Genomic DNA, 25,744 nt, shown 5'->3' with positions numbered 1-25,744 from the left:
CATACATGCAGGCAAAACACGAATGCACATGAAATAAAAATAAATTATTAAAAAAAACTACGCCTAAAGAAACAAACCCCCACATCAACAAACTTAATGTCCACAATCACCTGTTTGCTGATTCCTTTGCACCAACTTACATTTAGAAATTGCATGTTGGGCTGGAGAGATGGCTCAGTGCTTAAGAGCACTGCCTGTTTTTCCAAAGGTCCTGAGTTCGATTCCCAGCAACCACATGGTGGCTCACAACCATCTGTAATGAGATCTGGCGCCCTCTTCTGGCCTGCAGGCATACATGGAGGAAGAATGTTGTATACATAATAAATAAATAATATCTTAAAAAAAAAGAAATTGCATGTTTCAGCAACAGCTGGGCCTCTGTTAAAAATGGTAATAAAAGATGTGTTGCTCAGTAAGAAAGAAAAGGGCAGGGTGTTTGTAGCATGGGACTTTAATCTCAGCACTCTGGAGGCAAAGGCAGGCAGATCTCTGTGAGTTCAAGGCCAGAGTTCCAGGACAGCCAGGGCTGCACAGAGAAACCCTGTCTTGAAAAACCAGACCAAAACAAACAAAGCAAGAAAAAGAAGGGGGTGGTGGTAGTGGTTGGGGCATTGAGATGGCTCAGAGGATAAGTGCACTGGCTGCTCTTCCAGGGGACCTGAGTTCAATTCCCCGCACCTACATGGGCTTTGCCGCCTTCGTCTGGCATTCCTTCCTTGAACACTGCACACACAAGGGGCACAGGCATTCATGCAGGCAGAACACCATACACATAAAATAATATGAAAACATTTTTAAAGGGTGGGGAGGTTAAACAGTTTGGAAGACTCTGAAGCAACCCAGTGGCTTCTTCCTCTGGTCAGAGTGAGTGTTACATGGGCTCCCCGCTGTAAACGTCTTTAGTGGGAGAGCCTTCGTCTCACTTTGCACAAAAGGCCAGCTGTGGAGGTACAGGGTTACTACCACAGAACTTAGGGGTGAAGGCTGGAGGATACCTGAGTGCGGGCCCAGGCTATGAAGGCAGTGTGAGGACAGCTGAGCCACGTGAAACCCTGTCTCAAAACAACAATAGCAACATACTGTATCAATAGAGGCTGGGGAGGGGGCAGTCAGGCACAGTCAAAACTCACACCCCTATCCTGGTGTGGTGGGTGTGGTAACGTGATGTCCCTAATGCTTGGGAAACAGAAAGCAAGATTGGACATTCAAAGCCAGTCTTAACTGTGGGAGACCCTGTTTCTTCTCTCTCTCTCTCTCTCTCTCTCTCTCTCTCTCTCTCTCTCTCTCTCTCTCTCTGTGTGTGTGTGTGTGTGTGTGTGTGTGTTTATTTGTTTTGTTTTTTGAGACAGGGTTTCTCTGGCCTGACTGTCCAGATACTCATTTTATAGACCAGACTGACCTCCAGTTTAGTGATCCTCCTGTCTCTGCCTCCCAAGTACTGCGATTAAAGGCCACTGTGCCACCACTTCCTGGCTGAGACCCTGTTTCAAAAAAAGAAAAAAAAAATCCAAACAAGCAGCTCATACCCTAGGAACAAAAGGGGCCTTGGCAGCCTCCTCTGTACCCCTCTCTTCTTTCCTGGAAGCCTATTTAAGGCAACTTCAAACGTGTTGCATCTTCCTGTCATCTCTCGCACCCCCAGGGGCCTCAGACTGCCCGTCTGTCTGCCCAGCCTCCTTCCTTCCCAGCCGGAGAGGGCTGCTGCAGAGCCGGGTGAAGAGCCCATGCCAGCTGGCGCCTTCCAGGCCACGGTATTTGAGACCTGAGATGGGGTAGATAGAGGGAAAAGCAGGGTCTTGGGGGCCTGAGACACCGGACTGAGAATTTTTTAGAATCTGAGGGGTATTTGGGGTCTCTTAGGATGGGAGGGGTGAGGTGACAGTTGCCTAGCTAAGTTGACCCCTGTATCGTGTGGCCTCAGATGAAGAAGGCAGAGCAGTGGGGTGCTGACTGGCAGTCAGCCAGCTGAACACGGGGGCATTTTCTTGTCAGTCTAGGCAGATGGCACCTGGGGCTCTCCCTTTCTAGGGTTTCACCGCTGATGAGGGAGTTGACCCTGGAACAACCAAGGTTCATAAGACCCTGATGTTTCCCAGAAAAGCTACCTGGGTGAGCCTGGATAGTGGGAGCCTCTGGTTGCTATGGTTCTGTTCTTTATGGAAAAGGCAGGTTCCCCAATTCTCAATGGCCTTGAGGAATCCAGAATGTTCCCTCAGAGCGTCCATGAGGACTTTGCTCTTCATTTAATATTCTTTCTGCACCTTCCAGGGAAGTGTAATGTCAGGACTAAGACAGTTGTCACATGTTAGCTAGGACCTTACCCATTTCTCTTTGCTTTTTCTTTAGTTTTTGTTTGTTTGTTTGATTGGTTGGTTGTTTTTTTGTTTGTTTGTTTTGTTTTGTTTTGTTTTTTGTTTTTTGAGACAGGGTTTTTCTGTGTGGCTTTGGAGCCTGTCCTGAAACTCGCTCTGTAGCCCAGGCTGACCTTGAACTCACTGAGATCTGCCTGCCTCTGCCTCCCAGAGCCAGAATTAAAAGTGTGCGCCACCACCACCCAGCCCTCTCTTTACTTTTTTTGAGACAATGTCTCACCTAGCCCTGACCTCCCTGTGTAACCATGGCTGACCTTACAGTCCCGATCCTCCCTCCTCTACCTCCTGAGTGCTGGAAGTACAGAGTTTCTCACCATGCCCAGTTTATGTGTTGCTGGAGATCAGACCAAGGCCTCATACGTGCGAGGCTTACACTCTGACAACTAAGCTCCGTGCCCAGTCCTGTGCCCTCTGTGTCTCAAATAGAGACTCTGAGGCCAGGAAAAAAGTGAACTGCTTCCAGCCTCACCTCACAGTGAGGGTGCCAGTGCTGTGCCAGCCTTCACAGCTCACCTGGACTCATCTCCTCAGCTGGTAGTGGGAACATGAAGGGAAAACCAGCTGCCCAGTGGGTCATTACCACCAGACTTGTGCATGGTTTGGGACACTCCCTGTCCCCCAGCTTGGACTTCCAGCCTTGTCACAATGACCATGGAAGGTGGGACATGCCCATCTCTCTGAGAATGTCTGCCCAATTAAGCAGAAGGGTGGAATGCCTGAATGGATGAGACCCTCTCCTTCCTGCTCCAGGCAGAGATGCCAGAGGCCCTGTGTACACGCTTTAGGGGCTCAGATTGTTCTATAGGCAAGAGAAGGGAGAGGCCACACAATGTGTAGATAATCGTGGCCTTGGACTTTAGTGGGGGGTCTGAGAGCATCTTGTGCCTTTGCTGTCTTGGATGAGGATTTCCAAAGTTTCCTTTGGTCCCATTCAGAACAGCACAAGAAGTGAACACCAGGACGATCAGGAGTTAGGGTGTGGAGGGAGAGGAGGGTGACTTAAATAGGGAAGAGGGGACAGTCCATGGTCAATGAAAGAAGCCCTTGGAGGAGGGAAGGGGAGCCATCTGAATGAAGAGATGGTGGGTGGGTGGTCTAAACAGCTTCTTCCTTTTAGAAACCAAACCAGGGGTGAGTCCATGCAAGAGACTTTCAAGGCCTTGGCTCTTGGGCCTTTTTCCTGCTTCCCAGGTCTTCTTAACTGACACTTCTCAGCCACTTCTAGACACAATGGATACTCATGACCTGTCCTTGGCCAGTTGGATGTGCCCCTTGCCTCTGGCACCAGCTAAACCTTCCTTGCTGGCCTGTCCACAGGCTCAGACCTTATATCCTGCAGAAGACACTCCTGGGGATGCATGACCCCACAGGATCTCAGCGAGGATGCCTCCAACATGAGTGAGTCTGGGGCCTGGGACTGGACCTGAGAGCTTTGTTGGGGGGCGTTGAATGGGACACAGGATTTAAGATGGGGAAGGAACTGGGACTCTGTGTCACTGGTGAGGATAGAGCCCCAGGTATACTTTCCTGCTACATTTAGGGTTGGCGTTCTGGCCAGAATTGCCCGTGGCCCTTTCAAGACAACAGCATAGCAGCTGGTGTAGCGGATCATCAGAGTAGGGGGTAACAAAGCAGTTGACCTAGAACAGGGTTTAATTATTTTTACATTTAGCTAGTTAGTTATGTGTATAGGCATGCCCGTGATGGTCAGAGGACAACCTGCAGAAGTCGGTTCTCTGCTCCTACCATATGGATCCTGGGAATCAAACTCGTGGTGTCAGACTGGGTAGTGCGTCTCATTCACTGAGCCATCTCATTGTCTACTATACCATTACAGATGTTTATTTTTGCCAATTGTCTTTTGTGTGTGCACATGTATGTGGTGTGGGTGCCCGTGTGAATGTGGAGGCCGGAGGAAGATATCCATAGTCCTCCTCCCTTGGTCTCTGCCTTAGTCCCTTGAGGCAGGGTCCCTCACTGAACCTGGAGGTAGGCTGGTCAGCAAGCCCCAGTGATCCTGCTGTCCCTGTCTGTGACAGCATTGAGGTTACAAGTCTGTGCACAGCCATGAGAGGCCTTTTTTGTGGTACTGGGATATTTGGAGAGATGGGGGTAGGCAGAAGTTGTGCTGGGAATTGAATTTAATTCTTCATCTTGTATAGCAGGTGTTCTTACCGATCAAGTCTTCTTGTTTGTTTTTAAAGACAAGGTTGATTATTATTATTATTATTATTTTGGTTTTTGAGACAGGGTTTCTCTGTGTAGCCCTGGCTGTCCTGGAACTCTCTCTGTAGACCAGGCTGTCTCAAACTCACAGAGATTCAACTGTCTCTGTCCCCCAATTGCTGGGATTAAACGCGTGCACCATCACACCCATCTGAGCAAGTCTTTTAAGGTAGACGGCAAGAGTCCTAGACAGGGGGTCACAACTACCTCTGCCCTTTCTAGTTCCCCAACTTCAGGCACACCCCAAACTTTCCTTGTCTGCAGAGTGGGATCTCCTTTGGATCTGTTTCTAGGTTTGCTGTATTGGAATACACTGAGGCCTCCTGAAGACAGGGACTGATCTGTCTGTCTTTTATTTTGGGGACCCCAGGAGGACCCCAGCACAGAACAGAGTGAAACAGCACTTTAAAACGGATTGAGGGAGCCAGGCGTAGCGGCGCACACCTTTAGTCCCAGAACTCAGGAGGCAGGGGCAGGTGGATCTCTGAGTTGGAGGCCAGCGTGGTCTACACAGCGAGTCCCAGTACAGCCAGGTTTACATAATAGAGAGATTCTGTTTCAAAAAAAAAAATTTGATTGAGGATATAAATGGCCCAAGCAGATAATCAACCTCCCTTTTTGCATTATCTCCCCCTGAAATGCTGGGCCTAGAATCCAGAGTCTCCCACATGCTGGGTAAACACTCTACTGCTAAGCTGTGGACCCCCACACCGCACTCCTGCCTGCCACAGCTGTGCTATGCTCAGCTGTACTCACCCCCCAAGTGTTTTCACACCTTGCCCCATGTCCTCTCTTTCCTTCTTGTCCTCAGTCTCCCTGTTGTGTCGTCCCCTCTCTTCCTCTTCTCTCTTTCCCTCATCTCCTGTCTTCTTCACTCATGGCCATCTCTTTCTCTTTTCTCCACTCCTGTTCTCTCTATCTGGAATAGCACCCCTCAGAATTCATTCCTGCAACAACCTGAACTCATGTTCTTCCTGCCTCCTCCTCCCTCTGAGTGCTGGGTTCACAGATGTGTGCTACCAGATCAGCTGGGTTCACAGGTGTGTGTTCCCAGACCAGCTGGGTTCACAGGTTTGTGCTACCAGACCAGCTGGGTTCACAGGTGTGTGTCCCCAGACCAGTTGGGTTCACAGGTGTGTGCTACCAGACCAGCTGGGTTCACAGGTGTGTGTTCCCAGACCAGCTGGGTTCACAGTGTGTGCTACCAGACCAGCTGGGTTCACAGGTGTATGTCCCCAGACCAGTTGGGTTCACAGGTGTGTGCTACCAGACCAGCTGGGTTCAAAGGTGTGTGTTCCCAGACCAGCTGGGTTCACAGTGTGTGCTACCAGACCAACTGGGTTCACAGGTGTGCACTACCAGACCAGCTGGGTTCACAGGTGTGTGCTACCAGGCACCTGTGTGGCTAGTATAACTGAAAACTAAGTTTGTTTGTTTGGGTTTGCTTAATCTTTTGTTACATTAAGCATTTTTTAAAAATGAGCAAGGTGGCATGCACCTTTAATTCTTTTTTTATATATTTATTTATTTACTTTGTATACAATATTCTGTCTGTGTGTATGCCTGCAGGCCAGAAGAGGGCACCAGACCTCATTACAGATGGTTGCGAGCCACCATGTGGTTGCTGGGAATTGAACTCAGGACCTTTGGAAGAGCAGGCAATGCTCTTAACCTCTGAGCCATCTCTCCAGCCCCTGCACCTTTAATTCTTGCACTCAGGAGGCAGAAGCAGACAGATATCTGTGAGTTCCAGGCCAGGCAAGACTGTACAGTGTGTGTGTGTGTGTGTGTGTGTGTGTGAACATGCCATGGTGCACATGTGAAGGTCAGGGGACAACCAGGCAGGGTCTGTTCTCTCCTTCCACCATGTGGGTTCTAGAGCTTGAACTCCTTGAACTCGGGTCCTTAGGCTTGGTAGCAAGCACCTTTACCTGCTAAGCCATTTTGGTGCCCCTATTATTTTAATTTTTTTGTTCACTTTTATTGGGTCCCATGTAGCCCAGGCTGGCCTCATACTTACTATGCAGCTAAGGCTGCCATTGCATTACTTCCTGATCCTCCTGCCTCTACTTCCCAAGTTCTGTGATAACAGGCATGCACTAAAGAACCGAACATTTTATTAAACTTAATTTAATGTAAATTTAGTCATGTGTTCAACAGCTGCCCCTTGGGACCCTTGTGTGACCTCCTCTTGACCCATGGCATCCAACTTTATATATTTAATCCGAGGCCTCTCCTTTAAACTTCAGTTAATCTTGACCTCTCCGGCTGCCTATACAGCTTTTTCTCCCTGAAACTGTCAGGCTTAGTAGCACTGGGGAAACTGAGTCCCACAGGGATGTGCCCAACCCAAGCTGCCTCATCATCTTGCAGGTTCTTTCCCAACTCCAAGCTGAGCAGGCTTACGGGGGGGGGGGGGAGGCAGATGGGCAGTCCTGTGTGGGGGGCCTGATCATCTTCCCTTTCTGGTTCACAGCATCAGCCACCAGGTCCACACGGAGACTCCATGGACAGTGAGAAACTCACAACCAAGGACCCGCTAAGCAGAGATGAGATGGAAAACCCACCAGAAAGAGGCACCTGCCTACCCCTCCCACCTCATACCAGTTCTTCCCCAGATGTCAGGCTGGACAGAGAGAGCCCTAGTCCCTTGACCTTCTGGCCCTGGCTTCCTCCGACCATCATCTCCAAGCAACTCCCTGTCTATATCTACCCAGTCTTTCCTGAGTACCCAGTTTTCCTGCCTCCCCCTTACCTATTCACATATGGGGCCCTACCTTCAGCCCAAAGTCCGTACCTCTTCATGCTGCCCCCAGACACCTCGTACCCCATAGTGGCTGCATCCAGCTTGCCTATGACAGCCAATGAAGCTGGGCCCCATATCACCCAGGAGAAGCCCCTGCTTCTCTACTCAGAGCCTTTCCAGAGTGCTGGACACACCCTATACCCCCAGGTCAGGACTCGGAGCTCTAGAGATGCTTCAACCTTCTCCCCAGGACAGGCTGGTGTGGCAGCTCCCACAAAGCGGCCAGGCTCCCAGGCTGGTGTCGTAACCCTGCCCTACCCTCTGAAGAAAAAGAATGGTAAAATCCTATACGAGTGCAATGTGTGTGGCAAGAACTTTGGGCAGCTCTCCAACCTCAAGGTATCACCTTCCAGGGTTCAGGACTCTCTTGCCTTTCCCCTTTCCTGAAATCTGGAAGCCACTCCCGGGAACCTCCTAGGGCCAAATGGTCTTGAGGTTCACCCAGGTGGAAATCCAGGATAAGCTGACCACTGCCTGGTTTTGGTGGAGCATACTTTTGATTTTGTCAGTCAGGAGACCGTGGCAAGAGAGTGGCAGCAGATGTCCAAGACCAGTTTGGGCAATATAATGAAACTCCTCCTGTCTTAGTCAGGGTTGTATTGCATGGCAGCATGGAGGCAGACATGGTACTGGAGAGGTAGCCGAAAGTTCTACGTCTGGATCCTCAGGCAGCAGGAACAGACAGAGACACACTGGCCAGGCTTGAGCTTCTGAGACCTCCAAGCCTCCTGCTGCAATTACCCACTTCCTCCAGCAAAACCACACCCACTCCAGCAAGGCCACACCTCCTAATGTTGCCACTCTCCATGGGCCTATGGGGCCATTTTCTTCTTTCTTTCTTCTTCCTCTTCCTCTTCCTCCTCCTCCTCCTCCTCCTCCTCCTCCTCTTCCTCCTCCTCCTCCTTCTTCTTCTTTCATGTTTTGAGACAGGGCTTTTCTATGTAGCTCTGGCTGTCCTGGAACTCACTCTGTAGATCAGCTTGGCCTCGAGCTGAGAGATCTGCCTGCCTCTACCTCCCAAGTGTTAAGATTAAAGGTGTGTGCCACCATTGCTTGGCTCTATGGGGCCATTTTCATTCAAACTACCGCACCATCTAAAAAATAAAAAGAAACTTTAAAAAAGCCAGGTGTGGTGGCTTTTAATCCCAGCGCCTGGGAGACAGAGACAAACAGATCTGAGTGGGTTTGAGTCCAGCTTGGTCTACATATCAAGTTCCAGGTCAACTAGAATTACATAGGGTGGCCCTGTCTCAAAAAAATAAAGGGTAGGTATGTGCACATCAAAGTCTCCCCCATCCTGAAAGATTGTCTGTGAGATCACTTTAAGTTAAAAATGAGAAATTGAGGTCCCTAGTAGACAGGATTCCAGGGATAGAGCTTGGCGTCAACTACTGAGCTCCCTCCCAGACAGCATCCTCTCTGGGTCCCCAACTAAGCCTCTTTCTTGTTTTTGAAGATCAAAGAGGAGGAATGGGTAGGTTTTGGTGACTCAAGACCACAGTCTTACAACCTTTCTCAAGTGGGATCCCACAAATCAGGCCAGGTGCTGTAGGTGTCTTCATGTACATCATCCAGCAGGGGATGCCCATGGGGGCCCCTCACTGTTAGCCACAAGCTATGTGTAGGATATGGTTACTGGGGAGACAGCTTTACTGGATCCTCCAAGGAAGGATTGCTTAAGCCTTTCACAAACCCTAAGCCACCACTCAGAGAGCTAGCAAACCTGCAGATTCCCAGGCTCCAGCCTCAGAGGTGGTGGCTCAGCTGACCTAGAGGTCAGCCCCTAGACTCTGCATTTTTAAAAATGTATTTATTTTATGTGCATTTGTGTTTTGCTATGGGTGTCAGATGCCCTGGAACTGAAGTTACATACAGTTGTGAGCTATCATGTGGGTGCTGGGAATTGAACCCATGTCCTCTGGAAGAGCAGTCATTGCTCTTAACCACTAAGCCATCTTTCTAGCCCATAGAATCTGTTATTTTTTAGCATACTCCCAAGGTCACACGTGATGCTGCTGGTCTGTGAATTACACTTCAAGGAGCAATTCAAGGGGTTATCTGGGGTATCCCTTATCTATCTTCCTGAATCTCTGCTACAGAGAAGACCAAAAAATGAGAGTGTCCTGTGTATTATGAGTGTCTGAGGGAAGTGATAAGACCTGGATGACAGCAAAAGATCCTGCGGAGGGTTTTGGGTGGAGATTTGGAGTGGACTCTGAGCCCTGTTAGACATTTCGGGCAGCTGGCAATACTTCTTCCAGGTCCACTTGCGTGTGCACAGTGGAGAGCGTCCATTTCAGTGTGTCCTGTGTCAGAAGAGCTTCACCCAGCTGGCCCACCTACAGAAGCACCACCTGGTGCACACCGGGGAGCGGCCCCACCAGTGCCGGGTGAGACCCTTCTTCCCTTGCAGCTTGGTGAGGAATTCTAGGTCCCTGGAGGGAGGGCTCCTGGGCCTCTGTTTCCCAATCCTGATAAGTAAAGATGGAGAGGAGAAGGTAGAGGGTGGGAAGATAGCTAGTGGCGAGAGCGTGTGTGTGTGTGTGTGTGTGTGTGTGTGTGTGTGTGTGTGTGTGTGCGCGCGTGTTTGTGAACACTCAAGCACAGGGCAGGCCACTGGAATGTATGGTGTTGGAGGAGAAAGCACAGCTGCATGCCTGTGCATGGAGAGTAAGGAAGTTGAAGATCCTGGAGCCTGCACACACACACACACACACACACCCGCCTCCCTAGGTAGTTGAAGGAGCCATAGCAGATAGGAAGTATCCAAATAGGCAAACAGTTGGATCGATGCAGCTCCTCCAGTCTGGTCTCATTCTTTGGGAAGGCAGAGGCGGGGAATCTCTTCCTGCTCCAGGAGCAGAAAGGAGAGCACTGTAGTGGTTATGAGTCTAGGTTATGAATTCAGACCACTGTTCAGCTCCTAGCTCCTCCTCCCGACTTGTGGGGCCTTTGGCTAGAGGCTCCCTTCCCCGGAGTCCCTGCTCTCTCGCTGGGGTTTAGTCATACTTCTTGGGAAGACTAGACAAGGTCAGTTCCTGGCTTGACCAGCTCCCCGGTAATGGTAGATGCTGTAGCCCTTCACATCACGGTTCTAAGCGATCAACCTTATTCGGGCTTCCCTAACTAATGAGGCTAGGAATTAGTGTTCATCTATAACTGACAGAGAAAGAAAGAAGCTCAGAGGGAAGTTATACAAAGTCACACAGGAAGTAAAGGAGAATGCTAGCCCCCACCTGCCTGGCTCTAGTGTGTCCTGCTGTGGATCCCGGGGAGAGAAGCCTCTGGGTCTGCAGTTGACAGGGAGGCGGCTTAGGGGAGGTGTGTCCAAGACGGGTGGGATGGGGAGAGAGGCCCTGAGTCCATCGGAGGGCAAGGATGACGTGAGTGCCCGTGCCCATTTCTGTCAGATATGCCACAGACGCTTCAGCAGCTCCAGCAACCTGAAGACCCACTTTCGCCTGCACTCAGGTGCCCAACCCTTTCAGTGCAACGTCTGTTCCAGTGGCTCCGCCCCGCGTGTCCATCTGAAGCTGCAGGCTCCTCAGCCCTGTAGCCTGGCCCACAGCCACTTGCCCCTCACCTCTCTCACCTGTCTTGCCCAGTGGCACTGAGGAGCACTAGCTCTCGTGGACGACTCATCGGAGAAGATGGGCTGGGATGTGGACAAGGTCAAGGCGTCCTCAGTGTCCCCGGGAAAGCAAGGGTAGCCAGCCTGAGCAGTGGGGCTAGGGCTGCTCTGGGAACGGAGTGCTGGAAATTAAAAGATTCTCCCAGAGCTGAGTGAAGACCTCCTGAGTGTCTCTAATGGAAGGGAATGTTCCCCGTGCACTTGGGAGCCCCATGCACCTGCCAGATCCCGACCCGTCCCTCTCCTGGGAGCAGGGCAGGGCACACAGCCCGAGTGCGGTAGGAGCATGCAACCATCCACCTCAGACTGGGTTTGGGTTCCACTCCTTGTTTGTGACCTATCTAGGTCTGAGCGCTCCATCTCATCTCTCCAGCGGACAGTGCTGCCTTTCAGGACTGGATGAAGGCAGAGTGTCCTCGGTGGGAGGAGGGGCACCGGAGGCAGGAGGACTAGAGCCATTCCATTATTATCAGCCACGTTAGTTGCCTGGGCTGATGGATGGAGAACACGTGGAAGTAACGGGAGAATGAAGCAAGAACTCACTTGTGTGCAGTCCAAGTACAGGACACGTTGCCCTCCTTCCTGAACGTCTTAACCCAACACCTTCCCGATTGTCCGTGCACTCCGGACACCTTCTAATCTCAGTTCCTACTCAGCCAAGGCAGAGAGGTCAGCTGGTATTACTAATCCTGCCATCTCCACGGGATGGGGGTGAGAAAAGAGGCACAGATAGATTTTCCTGTTCTCTCATGATCCAGAATCATGAGGTCCCTGATGTACCAGGACCAGAGGGCAGGGCAGGGGGTATCCAGCCAATTAGGACTATAGACAGGGAAGAACCGGCAAAAGAGTGGGGGTAACAGCCCTACCGGTGGCTAATCTCCACGGGATCCCCTCAGATGTGCAAAGTGGTTCCTTCCTCCACACATGAGCCAGGTGGCATAAGGTGGGGAAATCGAACTGCCCGGCAGGATCAGGGTAGAGCCACAATAAACGAAGGCTACAAAAAATGACTCATATTTAGCCACTGGGAGGTTCTTTTGGCCGACCTGCGGCAGAGGGCGCCAGTCGCGCCTCCGTTGGTTTCCTGTGGCTTCCTCATCTCCAAAAGGAGTGACAGTCCCACTCCACGTGGTGGGTGGCACCAAGACAGAGAGAACCCTCCTAGGTAGCCCCTAAGGCGATGGCAGGTGGACTTCGGCTCACCTTTGTCACACCTTTGGGTCGCGGGGATGCCAACCCTCGGGCTTGGCCCCACCGGGTTGATAGGAGTCTGCCCGCTTCCTGTCCGAGCTCGCTCAGCTCCTTTACCGTGCACCTCCCTAGGCTCGGTTCAGCTCCCCGGTCCCAGCGGGTCCCAGACTCCTTTCGTCTTTTGCTCAGGTCCAGCTCCTCGAGTGCTCACACAAACCCACCTCCGACATCCGGAGGCGTGAAGTTGCAGGGCGGACTGAACAGAGAGCAGAGTTCGGAAGAGGGGGTTCGGTGTGGGCGTGTCCGGATTAGGACCTGGGGTGTTCAAGGTCCCCTAAAGGTGCACCTGCGTTCCAGGGCACCGACAACTTCTGGATCAGTCCCCGCCCGCGGCCCTTGCGAGCGAGGTTGCTGTTTGCTCAGGAGGACGGGCCGGAGGTGGCGCTTCTCTGCCTGGACAGCGGATCCGGGTGGCACCTGCAGCCAAGCACCCCGCCGGCTCAAGCCCCATGATCTCGCCATGAGAGAGCCACGCAAGGGCTTTGGGGCTCGCCTGGCCCGGTTCTTGACTGGACTAGGGGGCCGAAGGGAGCGCAGGGGCAAGATCTCAAAGGAGACCAGACTCCCGGATAGGTGAGGGGAGATGGAGAAAGGCTGGGTGGGGCGTCCCTGGCCTAGGGGGTATGTGCTTGGGATTACTGTGTATTAAAGTTTAATGAGTGTTCAAATCAGTATGTGACTATCTTAGAGCACAAAAATATATATGACGATGTGCCATGATTTGGATCTGTGAATCTGTGAGTTGTGGGATTTTTCCGTGGACTTTTTGTTTGTTTGTTTTAAATACAGTATCCCTATGTTGTAATATGTGTGTAGAACAGCCAAGGCCTCAAACTTGTGAAAATCTTCCCGCCCAGTCTCCCAAGTGCAGGGATTACAAATATGCTCCATTACATTGGACAGGTCCTTGTGGTTTTTTGCTTGTTTGTTTGTTTTTGTTCTTTTTTTTTTTTATTTAAAGCAACTTTGAGAACTTCCTGTCAGGCAAGCTGCTTACGGACCCACCCAGTAGTACCTCCTCCTGCTGCCCGCTGTGGACTTTGGTTCTCACCTCACAGGTCAATGTTTCTCGGGCCCTTGTGAGTCTGGCAGGTCCAGGAGCTGTCTTTGCACTGTGTTTGCCCCCAGATGCCACACATAGGCTTCCCTCTGTCATCCTGAATCCTAGCGATAGCTCTAGCCTGTACCCACCACAAACCTTCATATGCCCCTTGCTTCCTGCTTTCCCCAAATGATCTGAAGCGGCCCAGACGGGCGGCCCTGTGAGGCCTGTGTCCCATGTGACTCAGATCCTGAAGAGTTTCAGAGAAGTGAGGTCACCTACCTAAAGTCACACAGCTGGGAAGAGGTGCCGCTGTGACACGCCCCTTAGCTGGCTGCCTCCTGAACTTCTCCAAAAGCTCTGCTGCTGTGGAGGTGGCCAGATGGGAAAGCCATGATGGCAGGCTGCTACCCATAGTTGCCTGCTGGCTGAGTTACATGAGCGAGTTCCTTCCCCTCTCTGAGTCCCTCATGGTAGGTTGTCTGAGAACAGCCTATCCTGTGGATTGCTGAGCCTGATGTCTTCAGGGGTGGACAGTGAAGATCTGAGAGGCCCCAGGAGCTCACAGGCCCTGCGTGAGCAGAGTGTGTAGGTGTGCTGACAGAACTGGGTGTTGGGTGTTTATATGTCTGTGCAGTTACTGGGCAATTTGTTCAGATCTTATCGTGACGCAGCTGTCTTTGGGCCTGCTGGCCCAGGAGGGATGAGGGCGTGGTGGGGCAGAGGGGAGGGGTTTGTATTGCTCTCTCACCCTATAGAGGGGAGGGCCCAGCCACCCTGTGCCTGGAAGCCTGAGAGCCCTGGGGTGCCCACACCCTGCCAGGGCTCTGCCCACCCCCACCTGGAAGACACACCCTCTCCCTTACCCTGTCTGGCAGAAACCTGCCCTATAGGCCTGATAGGCTCTCCCTACACCCCTCCACACTCAGAGAGGAGGCTGGCTTGGGGTTCGGGTGAGTCAGGAGTGAGGAGGGCAGGAACGAGAACGCAGGGCCCACGTGATGATACATGCTTGCTGTGAATACAGTCGGACCCCGCTCTTACCGGTGGGAATGGGACCCTGAACAGGCCTCTGATCCCTGATTACTCAGGAGAGGGGCAGAGGGTTGGTAACACACTTGTAAATCTCTCTCTCATTAATTCAACATCCAGTCAAGCTTTGGAGTAGGATAGTCATGCTGACCTTATTCTAAAGCTCACTAGCTGTGTGACTCCGGAACAAGTGACTTTGACTCTCTGTGCCTGTTTTTCTCATCTGAAGTCCTTAGGCACTGATATTTTTCTGACGCCTAAAAGAGATCAGATAGGAGCCGGGCAGTGGTGGCACACACCTTTAATCCCAGCACTTGGGAGGCAGAGGCAGGCGGATTTCTGTGAGTTCGAGACTAGCCTGGTCTACAAGAACTAGTCCCAGGACAGGCTCCAAAGCTACAGAGAAACCCTGCTTCGATAAACCAAAAAGAAAAAAAAGAAAAAAAAAAAGAGATCACATAGGCACAGACCCTAGCGTTAAGCCTGGCACCTGGAGGCTCTTGGCAAACATCCGGACACTGTCCTCTTGTCATGTGAATGTGTGTCTGTGTGTGTTCCTGCATGTGAGTATCTTATGTGTGCGTGAGAGAGAAAGAGAGTGTGTATGCCTGTGTGTTTGACAGTGTATGTATTTGTCTCTGTGTGTTGAGTGTGCGTGTGTGTGAGACAGCGTGTGTGTGAGTGTGTGTATGTGTGTGTGTGTGTGTGTGTGTGTGTGTGTGTGTGTGTTGGGGAAGTGGTGATGGAAGCGGAGGAGGCTGTTGGTAGGCCTTCTCCAGAGGTGGGTGAGGGTTGCTAGACTCAGTCTGTGTGCCAGGGGTTGGGACAGCAGGATTCTGCTCATTCTTTTCTCTGTGCTTCCTTCCCAGGCCCTGGGGTGGCCAGAGCTGCCCTGACCTTGCTCAGGATCAGGGCAGCAACAACAATGTCAGCCTCAAGGTAGGATAAAGGCAAAAGGCAGGAGGTTGGGGGCGGGAGCTCTGGAGGGCTGGGCAGGGTGAGGAACCTAGACTTGTGGGCTCTCTCTTTGCTTCCACTGCCTTGTGTGACCCTGGAGATCTCTCCCCTTCTCTGCCAAAGGGGACAAGACAATAATGCCTCTGTCAGAACTGTGGGGAGGAATTCAGTAATAGATGCAGGAGGCCAACAGCGTCTGGGTGTCAAAAATGTGTCCGTTCAGTGCTAGGGAGCCGGCTCTGTGGTCAAGAGCACTTGCTGCCTCCAGAAGGCCTGACATCAGTTCCCAGAACCTATATCTGATGATACACACTGTCTGTGACTTTAGCTTCAAAGAATCCAATGCCATCTTTTGGACTCCATGGATACCTGCATGTACACATGCGTGTACACATAACTTAAGAATAAAAATCAATGTTTAATGAGTAAAAAGATGAAATGTTTAAACAATAAGTAAAAGTGTGCATCTAGTTCTGGGGTTCTGGGGAGGTGCACAGCTGCCACAGGGCCTGTTTTCAGGGCCCCCTGCTCCTCCAGCGCCTTTGACCTCCATTCCTTGTGGCCTTCTCTTCTTTATTTCCTGACCTAGTCCTTTAATCCCAGCACTTGGGAGACAGAAACAAGCAGATCTCTGTGAGTTCAAGTCTAGCCTGGTCTACATAGTGAGGACAGCAAGAGCTACATAGTGAGACCCTGTCTTGAAACAAACAAACAAAGAGGATGGGCAAAAAAAAAAAAAAAAAAAAAAAAATCACCCCTGCTAGGTGGGATTTTGTTCCTAGATTTGATTCTCCCAATGCCAAGGACACAAGTCTATCCTTGAAAACTGGTAGTGTGAGGCCAGTGTCCGCTTTGGTCTGGGATTCTTACCCTCTTCCCCTTGTTCCCACGACCTGCCAGGCTGGATCCCAGGGAGAACAACAGACAGGCCAGGAATTGTCCCCCTCTTTGGCACTGGGATAGGGGGCTCTTCCTTGCTTCCCTCACGCCCTGAATTTCTCTCAGTGCCCATATGCACCCTCCCAGGTCTACTGTGGGTACTTGGGACTGGGGGGGGGGCTTAAGGGAAGTGGTGCAGGCCTTTTGGTGGCTGGGAGCCAGCGAGGATGTGTGCAGTCATGCCAGGTATGCCCACACATTCCCTACTCCCTAGATTAGGGCCAGAGGCTGGGCACTCTGAGAAAGCAGCAACAGGATTGGGAGGAAGCTTCAGGAAAGTCCCTGTCCATAGGGGCAGCAGTGTGGTTCCTGGAAGTAAGGAGACTTTACCTCCCTACTATGTGATGTCTTCTCCAGGCTTCACTTTCTTGTGTAAGTAAAATCGGAGAGCAAAGACTTGGCCAGGGTCCTACCCCATTTCCTAGCTCTGAGAGTCCTGCTCTGTTTCCTGTGGGTCAAGGAAGTTGACCAAGAATAGCCGGAGGTACCTGGATTCCAGAGGGGCGGTGCCATCACCATGTCCCTGTCACTATGTCCCGGCTTCTGCTTCCCACCAGGTCCAAAGCAAAAGCCATTCAGAATGGGACCTTCAGGTCGGGAGCCATGGTGGTTTCTGGAGTCGGAAGCTACTGCACATCTCAGGAAGACGAAGCGAACCCCTGGGGAGGCTACAGAGGCCAGCCGTGGGCAGTGCCTGTGACTTGGCCTGCTGTGGCCCTATGGAGCATGAGTGCCCAGCACCAGCAGGCTCTGCGGAAGCCATTGATGGTGTCAGTCATTCCTCTTGCCCAGAGCCTGCTCCTTCTTGTTTGAAAGAGGAATCCCCAGGCTACAACTGCCAGCACCCCCAACATAGCACCCCAGAGGTTCTGCTGAGACCAGAGATATCCAGCAACCTGGAAGAGGCACCCCTACTGCCCCACCCGGTGTCGTTCCTCACAGAAGCAAGGGCAAAGGGCAAGCCTGACACCCCAGAGCCAGCCCAGCCAGAGCCAGAGCCACTAGGTACTGGTCCCTGTGTCAAAAGGACCCGCTACCACATCACTGTCACCCTGCAGGGGTGCGGGCAGGCACCTGGGGAGGAGGGTAAGGAACCGGCCAGACCAGATCTCCACCCCTGTGGCCCCGAGGAATCCAGGGGTTGGCAGGAGCCTCCCCATGAACTCCGCCCCATCACTGGGTGTCCAATCAACCTGCCTGAGGAGTCACGGCTGAGTGTCCCACAGCATCAGGAAAGCAAGGCCTGGCAGGAGCTCAGAGAAGGCTGGGAGCCTGGATCCCCACACAGCAGGTAAATGAAGGCTGGTGGCTGAGGGACATGATGGTGGGAGGGTGGCCTGGGGTGGCAACTCCTGCTCGGGTCCCTCTGTCTTGTTTCTGGGCTTCTCAGGCTTCTCAGGCTTGAGATTCCCATTCATTTGGTACCTTGAGAGTGAGCTAACTCTGTGTCTGCTCCGATAATCTCTCCCTCACACTCCGCTCTCCCAGGCTTGCCTCCTAAAACCCATCACTGCCTTCCTCCCCTGCCCACCCTCAGGAGGGCAAATCTCATCACAGAGAGGATGGGCTAGTCAGGGTGACCTTCCTTTCCTTAACTGCTGTTACTCCTGGATTCTTTGATTGCAAAGCCAGCCTGGGAATGGGCTCCCAGCCAAGATGTTGGGTGCCCAGGCATAGGTTCCTTAACTTCTCAGGATCTTGCTTTGTTGACCCAGAGAGTTGGGTATGGCAGTCAGAGATGAGGAAGGAGGTGGCTAAGGGAGCATGCTTTGAACCTCATTCAGCTGGGCTGCTAAAATGCAGGGATGCTTATTAATTATATGCCGTTGGCAGTGTAATTATCCCACCTGGCTCTGCTGGCAGCCGTAAGGAGAGGCGCCAAGACTCCCAAGCTTAGATTTTTATTTGTGTCGAAGTGAGTCTCCTGAATTGGCCTGGTAGGCTGGGGAGGGGATGGAGTGCAAATCCATCAGAACTCACTGAGGACCCAACATGGGACCTCTGAGAAACTCCTACTGATGGTGGCGGCACCTGCCATCAGTGGCTGGTCTTTTTAAGAATAATTTGATTTAATTCACTAACTAGGGGTGAAGCTTTCCTTTATCCCCAGCTAATTAGAGAATCAGGGAACTGAGGCCCAGTAAGGATAAGTCTCTTTCCTAAAGCCAACTGGACAGTCCGATTTCAGAGCCACGTTTGTCTATGCCTGGCCATCCTCCCCCGAACCCCATCTGCCTTGCAAGGAGGCCTCTGTGGCTGTGCAGAGCTCAGAGTGGCCCTGTGGTTGCTGTATGGAACACACTGTGGATCTGACAGTGCCCTTAACAGAGGCCAAAGCATGAAGACTCAGGTCCCCCTGGGTAGGAGCTGGTGTGCCGGGTTCTGTGCCTAGGGAGGAGGACATGGGTGGCTCAGACTGGCCCTGAGAGCTGCTGGGGTGCTCCAGCATGGGAAGACAGCCTGTAAAAGGATGAGGGGGTGGGAGGTGAGCTGGGCTTAGAGAGAAGAGGAGAACAAATAGTGGGTCGGGCCGGGGAACACGGGGTTCTGGTTGGTTGCAATCTGATGAACAGAGACTGGAATTGGAATCTACAATCCACTTAGAAATGAAGGAGGGTGACCCCTGGGGACATTGTCCTTCTGTATCCATTTTATGCTGGAAGGTTCTCAACTAATCTGGGGAAAGAGGCAGAGAACAGCCAGGGTAGAAAGTGGGAATGTAGAAGCTATGTGTGCACTGAGCACGTATCCCTATAAAAGGGCAAGAAAAAGAGAACTTGTCTGTGGTTGTAAACTAAATGGGTGTGTGCTGGGGATATGTGCACATGTGTGTTATGGTGCCTGTGTGCTTCATGGTGGAGCATGTGGCTTGCATGCCTGTTGTGTTTCAGGGTGTCTCTGTGTGTTTGTATCTCTTGGTGTGTGCCATGCGTGCGGTGGTGTGCGTTTCTGGCTGTGTTTGTCTAGGTGGGTGTCTGTGTATTTTTGTGCTGTGTTACGTGCTGGGTCTTTGACTCTGTGAATACCTGTCTGATGGAGCATGTCTTTGGCAGCATGTGGGCCTGTGGACTGGTTTGGCCTAGTTTGGGTGTGACTCACAGGTAAGCGGAGAGAATCCCAGGACATGTTGGGTTAGATGAGATTTTTTTTCCCACACTCCCCCTCCACCTTCCTTCTCAGCCTCTCCCTTCCCCATCCCCACACACCTTGTTAGAGGTCATAGGTCACCTTGCTAGCAAATCCACTTGTGGGCCCTTGAGATGAGAGGGCTCTGGGAACAGGCACTTCTGTTTGCAGGGGCGGTAGCTAGGTTACTGGGGTGTGTCTGCAGACAAAGACAAAAATGGGGAGCTATAGGCAGGCACATTCCAACACATGTAAAGGCATTCTAGCAGTAATGACTGTCCAGGGATGGGACAGGTGAACTGTCAGAAGGTGACCTCCCTGTCCCTAGAAGTATGCAGGCAGAAGCTATGACCACATGCCTGAGGAATGAATGGCCATCAGGGGGTGTTGTCCCAGGGCTGGGCCGGGCTGAGAAAGGCATGGAACTGATTGCTGGGAGTCATCAATAGACTCTGGGCTGACTGGAGTCAACTTCCCCTGAGCTGTTTTCCTGAGACTTTGCCGAAGCCCATGGGACTTTCCAGACATCTGGACCTTTAGCTGTGGACTCTGGGGATATCATCTTCATAAGGAAACTAGCTTTGGGTGAGTGTGACCAGCAGCTGGCCCTTTGCCTCCAGTAATTAGCACTGAATGAAGGAATAAGTGAACTTATAAAATAAGTTATAACTCAAGCTTTGCCTTCCGCCGTCAGCGACAAGGGGTGGGAGGGGAATGAAGATAGCGGTTGTTACTCAGAAATGGAGAGGGGTAATCCCAGTACTTGTGAGGCAGAGGCAGGTGGATCTCTGTGACTTCGAGGTCTGCCTGGTCTATGGAGCGAGTTCCAGGACAGCCAGAGCTACACACAGAGAAACCTGACTTGAAAAACCAAAAGGAAGAAATAAGAAAGAAAGAAAGAAAGAAAGAAAGAAAGAAAGAAAGAAAGAAAGAAAGAGGAGACTCTGTGAGTCTGAGTGCGAAGTGAGGGACAAAGTTCTATAGGGAATTCCAGCAGAGAGGACAAAGTTTCAATGAGGGTGGGAGGGTCGGGTTGGGCTGTTGTGAGGAGCTGAGTTCAGGCCTTGGGTGTCTAGGTGTTGTCAGTTCTCACAACACACTCTGGTTGGAGAAGTTTTGGGAGTCATCCAACCCCTCCATCACCGTTCACAGGCTGTCAGGGGCCCCACGGTCTCTATCCTAGACGCCGTGGTAGCCACCAGTGGTCCCGAAACTGAGTCAGGCATCTCCGGGCCTCTGAGTCTTTCATCTCTGCCCCTCATAAAACCTGACTCACGGCTGGGGCCACAGAGCAGGTCAAAGTTCTGGTTTCTTCCAGTTTCTCAGGCAGGAGGGAGGTAGAGATGGGGGGGAGAGAATCAGGGCAGTGAACCTATTTCACTCAGAGTATAGCCCTCTTGGGGCAAGGTCATGAAGATGAGGTACAGACTGGAGGATGGGCTGCTACAGCTGGGTGAGTCCTGGACTCTTCAAGCCTAAAACAGCCTTGTGGTGTGTGGAGACAAGTGGTTACAGGTGGATTGTTCTTTAAGGTCTGAGGTGGGCTCTTCTAAAAGTGAACCCCAGGGCTGGGATGTACCTCAGTTGGTAGAGTATTTGCCTTGCATGCAGGAAACCCTAGGTCGCATTCCGGGACTATAACAATTAGAGTGGTACAGGCCTATAATCCTACCAGAAGTTCAAAGTTCAAGGTCATGGCTAGGGAGATGAGTAAGTGGACAAGGAGGTCTCCTGTCAAGTCTGACAACCTGAACTCAGTCTCCTCAGCCCTTGTGGTGCAAGGAGGGAACCAACTCCCACAATTTATCTTCTGACCTCCTCATGCCCAGCGTGGGATACCTACACATACACACACACACACACACACACACACACACACACACACACACTGAATGTAACTTAGGAAAAAAATTAAGTTCAAGATGTTCTTTGGTGGCAAAGAAAATTCAAAGTCAGGCTGGTTTACATGATGCCCTGTCTCAAACGAACAAACAAACAAACAAACCTCAACATGAACCCCAGTCAGCCATGACAGTACAAGCATATAATTCCCGTGCTTGGCTTGGGAAGCTGAGTAGGATTAATATGAGTTGGAGGCCAACACGGGCTACATAACTACTACCAGGCTAGTCAGAGTTACATACAAGATACTATTTCAACACATTAAAAAGGGCCAGATGTGGTAGTGCACACCTTTAATCCCAGCACTCGGGAGGCAGAGGCAGGTGGATCTCTGTGAGTTTGAGGCCAGCTTGGTCTACAAAGTGAGTTCCAGGACAGCTAGAAAAATCCTGTTTCAAAAAAAAAATTAGATTAACCACCAAACCAGAGCCTTGATTACCAGATAAATATGTAAACCTCTATGTACATATGGGGAGTCTTGAGTGTGACTAAGCTCTTAGAATTGGGGTGCAAGTCTCATTGCTAAGGGGTGACTCTTGTTCAGAGTCATCTGTCGAACCTTATAAGTCTCATTGGTGAGATAGAAATGCGTGTTTATAAGTTAGTAATGATTTACTTTTTAAAAATAATTTATCTATTTTCATTTCCTGTGCATTGGTGTTTTGCCTGCATGTATGTCTGTGTGAGAGTACCGGATCCCCTGGAACTGGAGTCACAGACAGTTGTGAGCTGCCATGTGGGTGCTGGGAATTGAACCAGGGTCCTCTGGAAGAGCAGTCTGTGTTCTTAACCTCTGCGCCATCTCTCCAGCCTCTATGATTTATTCTTCTTAAAGATTTATTATTTTAATTATGTGTATGTGTATATCTGTGTGTGGGTGTCTGCACGTGAGAGCATTGGATCTCCCAGAGCCGGAGCTATAGCTGGCTGTAAACAGCCCAGCATGGCTACTGGGAACTGAATTTGAACCTTCTACAAGCACACCATTTGCTCTTAACTGCTGAGCCATCTCTCCAGCCCACACTTCATGATGTCCAGTCTCCCCAGATTCAGGCTCAGTAGAACAACAAAATGGAAAAGTGTTTAGACAGGTGCCCCGGAGGGTGCCTTCAGCATGTGGTGGCTGTTTCTGTTGTAGAAGTGCCCAAGCCCAGATTTCAGCCTTGATCGGTGTTGCTCATTGCCCCCCATCTAATAAAGGAGGTAAGAGAAAGTCAGGGAGATGAGGGAGGGAATAGCAAGAGGGTTAAGAATATGACTTTGCCATGGAGTGTTTGCCTAACATTCATGAAGTCCTGGGCTTGATGCCCAGCACTACAAACAACATAAAGAAATAAGATTCAGTAGTCTAGAGTGTTGGCTCAGCCATTAAGAACGTTTGTTGCACCGGGCAGTGGTGATGCACGCCTTTAATCCCAGCACTTGGGAGTCAGAGGCAGGCTGATCTCTGTGAGTTCCAGGTCAGCCTGGTCTACAGAATAACTCATCCCCTTTCACCCCTCCTTTGCCTTTTGGGACCTGAACAGGGGGCATCACTTGGTGAGATGGGCAAAAGGTCACGTGACTTTCCTAAGCGTGCTCAGCTCAGTCTGGGCCTGGCAGTTGTCTTGTGATTTGGGGGATCCCTCCCTCTGCTCACCTTTTTCCCTTCTTATCATCCTCAGGGAGCTAGACCACAGTGTGACAAGGACATCTCAGGTTTTGCTGGGGCCCAACATGGAAGAGACAGTTGGGACCCCAGCTGGCGCCGAGGCCCGAGTGGTAAGCGCCACACTGACATGGCGCCAACGGCCCCCTGTCCAGGAAGAGACCAGACATCGATTCCACAAAGTATCCCTGGTGTCGGGTCCTCGGATGGAAACCCCTAAGGAGGACGTGTTGGAGCATAGCTTCCGGAGAGAAATCAATGGCTTTGTTAAGAAAGAAGACAAGACTATAAATTGTCAAGGTCCTGGGGAGGAGCCTGGATCCACGAATTTTCAAAGCCACGGGCCCATTTTTTCCAAGAAATATATTCCACCCCCCAAGGAGAAAAGGCCAGTGGTGAGGATACAGGAGGCTGTGGATTGGGGTGATAGTGGCCCCCAGGCTCCCAGGACTGAGCCACCAGGCGTGGGATCCATGGCTAGGACTGAACTATTGGTGCCCTTGCCCGGGCCACGTGAGCCGAGTCCCCATCCCAGTGTGGGTGTCACGAGCGGGGGTTCCAGGAACCGTGAGGAATGGCGCGTGACTCGCACGGTGAGGACCACCACCACTACGGTGGTAGGAGGGCAAGTGGACCGCCGAGTGAGCAGTTCTGTGAGTGTGGGGCCCTCGATGTCAGGCGAGACCCTGCCGAGGGGCCGCAACGTGACCCGAACCATCCGGGCGGTGGTGGTGAACCCGAGAGCCGAGGACACACCTGGCCGCAGCCAGTCTCTGGACGCACCCAGTCGCAGTCAGGCCCTGGAACTGCTGAGCAACCTCGTACCGGCTGAGCGCAGCCCTCCAGCCAGCCGGATCCCAAGGCTCACCGGACTTACTTCAAGGGGCTCAGCCCTCGGTGGCACAGTGGGAACAACCCTGGGACAGCTACTTGAGACTAGCACAACCGAACTGAAGAACAGCCCAGCCCTGACACCAGGAGGCATCCCCGTGGTCGATCATCGCACTCAGAACCTAGATGATCCTGCAGCCCTCCCAGTCCAAGACCAAAGCAGTGTCTCAGATGCCAGAGCTGGGGAATCTTCAAGGCTGCAGGGAGCCTCCAGTCCTGTCCTGCTCCCCAACCAGACTTCTCATAACCACCTGCCAACACCCTCTTCTCCCAAGCTCGAGACCCGTGCCTCCTCCCTGGTGCATCCTCCAGAGCAGCCAGTGGTACCCACACACCTCAAAGCGCAGCCCATGCCTCATGTCCTGCCCCCTGTGGAAGAGAAGTTTGCAGGTCTCCCCACCGCCCCTGTTCTGCCTGTGGCGAAAGATGGGGTTACAATTCCTGAGCACCCCCCTAGTCCATCCTCTGTAAGGAGGAAAGCTGTCCCTAGTCCCCAAGGCCTTTCTGCTCCGGCTTCACCAAAGAATAAGTTTGTTCAGGACCCTGAAAACATGCCTGTTTTTGTTCTTACTCAGAAAGAGGATATTCCGGGTCCTAGTGTTCCTGCCCACTCCCACATCCCCAAAGAGGTTGTGAAGGCCCCTGGTGCTTCCACTGCCTCATCCTCCAGTTCAGCCAAGGTTGTAGAAGAAGGTGCTTCCATCAAGAAGGAGGATGGCCAGGACGCTTTAGATAGCCCTTCCCATTCCCTTCCTTGGAAAGAGACAGCTGAAGGCCCCACTGCCCCGACTCCCCAGACCCCCAAACAGGATGAAGTTGTCCAGGATTCTCAAGGAAACTCTTTCTCATCACCTATCCCAAATGAAGGTCCCCAGAGCCCTGCCAGGACCCTTGCTCCATCCTCTTCAGAGGCCAAGGTGTCCCTCAGTCTAGAAGGCTCTCCTGCCCCAAAGCCAGTGGGAGCAGAGACCAACATGGCGTCCCAGTTCACCCCAGACTCCACTGAGGGGAATGAGACCACAGACCCATCTAGGGAGGAGGATGAAGCAGCCCTGACTGCCGACCTGGAGATTTTCCTGGATACCTTGCGGAGCATGGAACCCCCTGAGATCCTCCGAACTCACCGACTGCCCCGAGCTCCCCGTTCCTCCTACCTGGCCATGTATGCCACACTGCCTGCCATTGAGGAGGATCAGCTGAGCCCATCCTTTCCAAGACCCAGTCCCCAGGAGGAACCTGCGTTGGAAGAGGAGGAGGAGGAGCTGGAGAACCCTTACCTGAGCGATGATGAGAAACTCCAGCTCAGGCAGGAGAAAGCAGGGCCCAGTCCCGCCCTGGATGCCGACCCGCCCAAGCCTGCTAAGGTCTCCTGCTCTCCTCTGGAGATGATGAAGAGGCATACAGCAGATCAAGGTCCCGGACCTCAGCCCAGCAACCGGCCTGCTTCCCGCCTTGGAGGCAGCCTTCTCTTTGGCAGTCTGGTGCCAGCCAACAAGGACATCCCTACCCTGGAACCTCTAGGTTCAAAATTATCTGCTCTGCCACCCCATGGAGCTCCAGGGGTCAGGAAGGTGCTGGGACAATTACCCCTGCTCTGCAGTGGAAGGCCACCACCAGAGAAGCCAGCACCTACCCAACCCCTGGAAGGGTGGGTGAGTGAGACCTTGTAGGGGCTTGGGAGGTACCTGGCTTCCCCTTGAGTGGTTGGAAAGAGTGGTGTTGGGAGGCTGGGTCCCAGGAGGCAGGAGGTTTGTGTTTGAGCGTAGTTGAACTCTGCAATATACATCATTTGGGGCCTCAGTGTCCATGATAGCATAGTGGGAGTATATAGATTCCAAAAGGCCTGCTGACTCAGAAGACAGAGACGACAGATCTCTGTGAGTTCAAGGCCAGCCTGGTCTACAGAGTGAGTTCCGGG

General features: G+C 52.0%; 2 protein-coding genes across 5 annotated transcripts in view; both read left to right on the top strand.

Annotated features, from left to right (window-relative positions):
- The first annotated feature begins 1,569 nt into the window (after positions 1-1,569).
- Positions 1,570-11,187, top strand: Znf683 (zinc finger protein 683). The gene is made up of 5 exons (XM_048434062.3): positions 1,570-1,751; positions 3,690-3,770; positions 7,075-7,743; positions 9,666-9,794; positions 10,815-11,187. The coding sequence occupies exons 3-5, from the start codon at positions 7,105-7,107 to the stop codon at positions 11,016-11,018; spliced, it is 972 nt and encodes a 323-aa protein (XP_048290019.2). The 5' UTR covers positions 1,570-1,751; positions 3,690-3,770; positions 7,075-7,104; the 3' UTR covers positions 11,019-11,187.
- A 1,356-nt stretch (positions 11,188-12,543) lies between these two features.
- Crybg2 (crystallin beta-gamma domain containing 2) overlaps positions 12,544-25,744 on the top strand; it is a 29,008-nt gene continuing 15,807 nt past the window's right edge. Inside the window, exons 1-4 of one of the 4 annotated variants that reach the window (XR_015737483.1) lie at positions 12,544-12,862; positions 15,233-15,302; positions 16,817-17,550; positions 22,952-25,478. Coding sequence is in view for 3 of the 4 variants with exons in the window: in XM_087904502.1 (XP_087760628.1) it covers positions 12,750-12,862; positions 15,233-15,302; positions 16,817-17,550; positions 22,952-25,478 (3,444 nt within the window). In the remaining variant the exon portion in view is untranslated. Of the gene's footprint in view, positions 12,863-15,232; positions 15,303-16,816; positions 17,551-19,813; positions 19,971-22,951; positions 25,479-25,744 lie in introns of those variants that run through there. The other 3 variants (XM_087904502.1, XM_087904503.1, XM_087904504.1) reach the window with 3 other exon arrangements.

Source organism: Myodes glareolus, chromosome 3, assembly GCF_982192425.1.
Source record: "Myodes glareolus chromosome 3, mMyoGla1.1, whole genome shotgun sequence".
NCBI classification, from domain to species: domain Eukaryota; kingdom Metazoa; phylum Chordata; class Mammalia; order Rodentia; family Cricetidae; genus Myodes; species Myodes glareolus.
This window is presented reverse-complemented; position numbering and strand designations above follow the sequence as displayed.

Bases quoted from the DNA above. Each gene is read 5' to 3' on its own strand.
- Znf683 (XM_048434062.3), top strand. From the start codon at position 7,105: ATGGACAGTGAGAAACTCACAACCAAGGACCCGCTAAGCAGAGATGAG. The intron at 7,744-9,665 runs GTATCACCTTCC...TACTTCTTCCAG, and splicing joins GGCAGCTCTCCAACCTCAAG to GTCCACTTGCGTGTGCACAG. The intron at 9,795-10,814 runs GTGAGACCCTTC...CATTTCTGTCAG, and splicing joins AGCGGCCCCACCAGTGCCGG to ATATGCCACAGACGCTTCAG.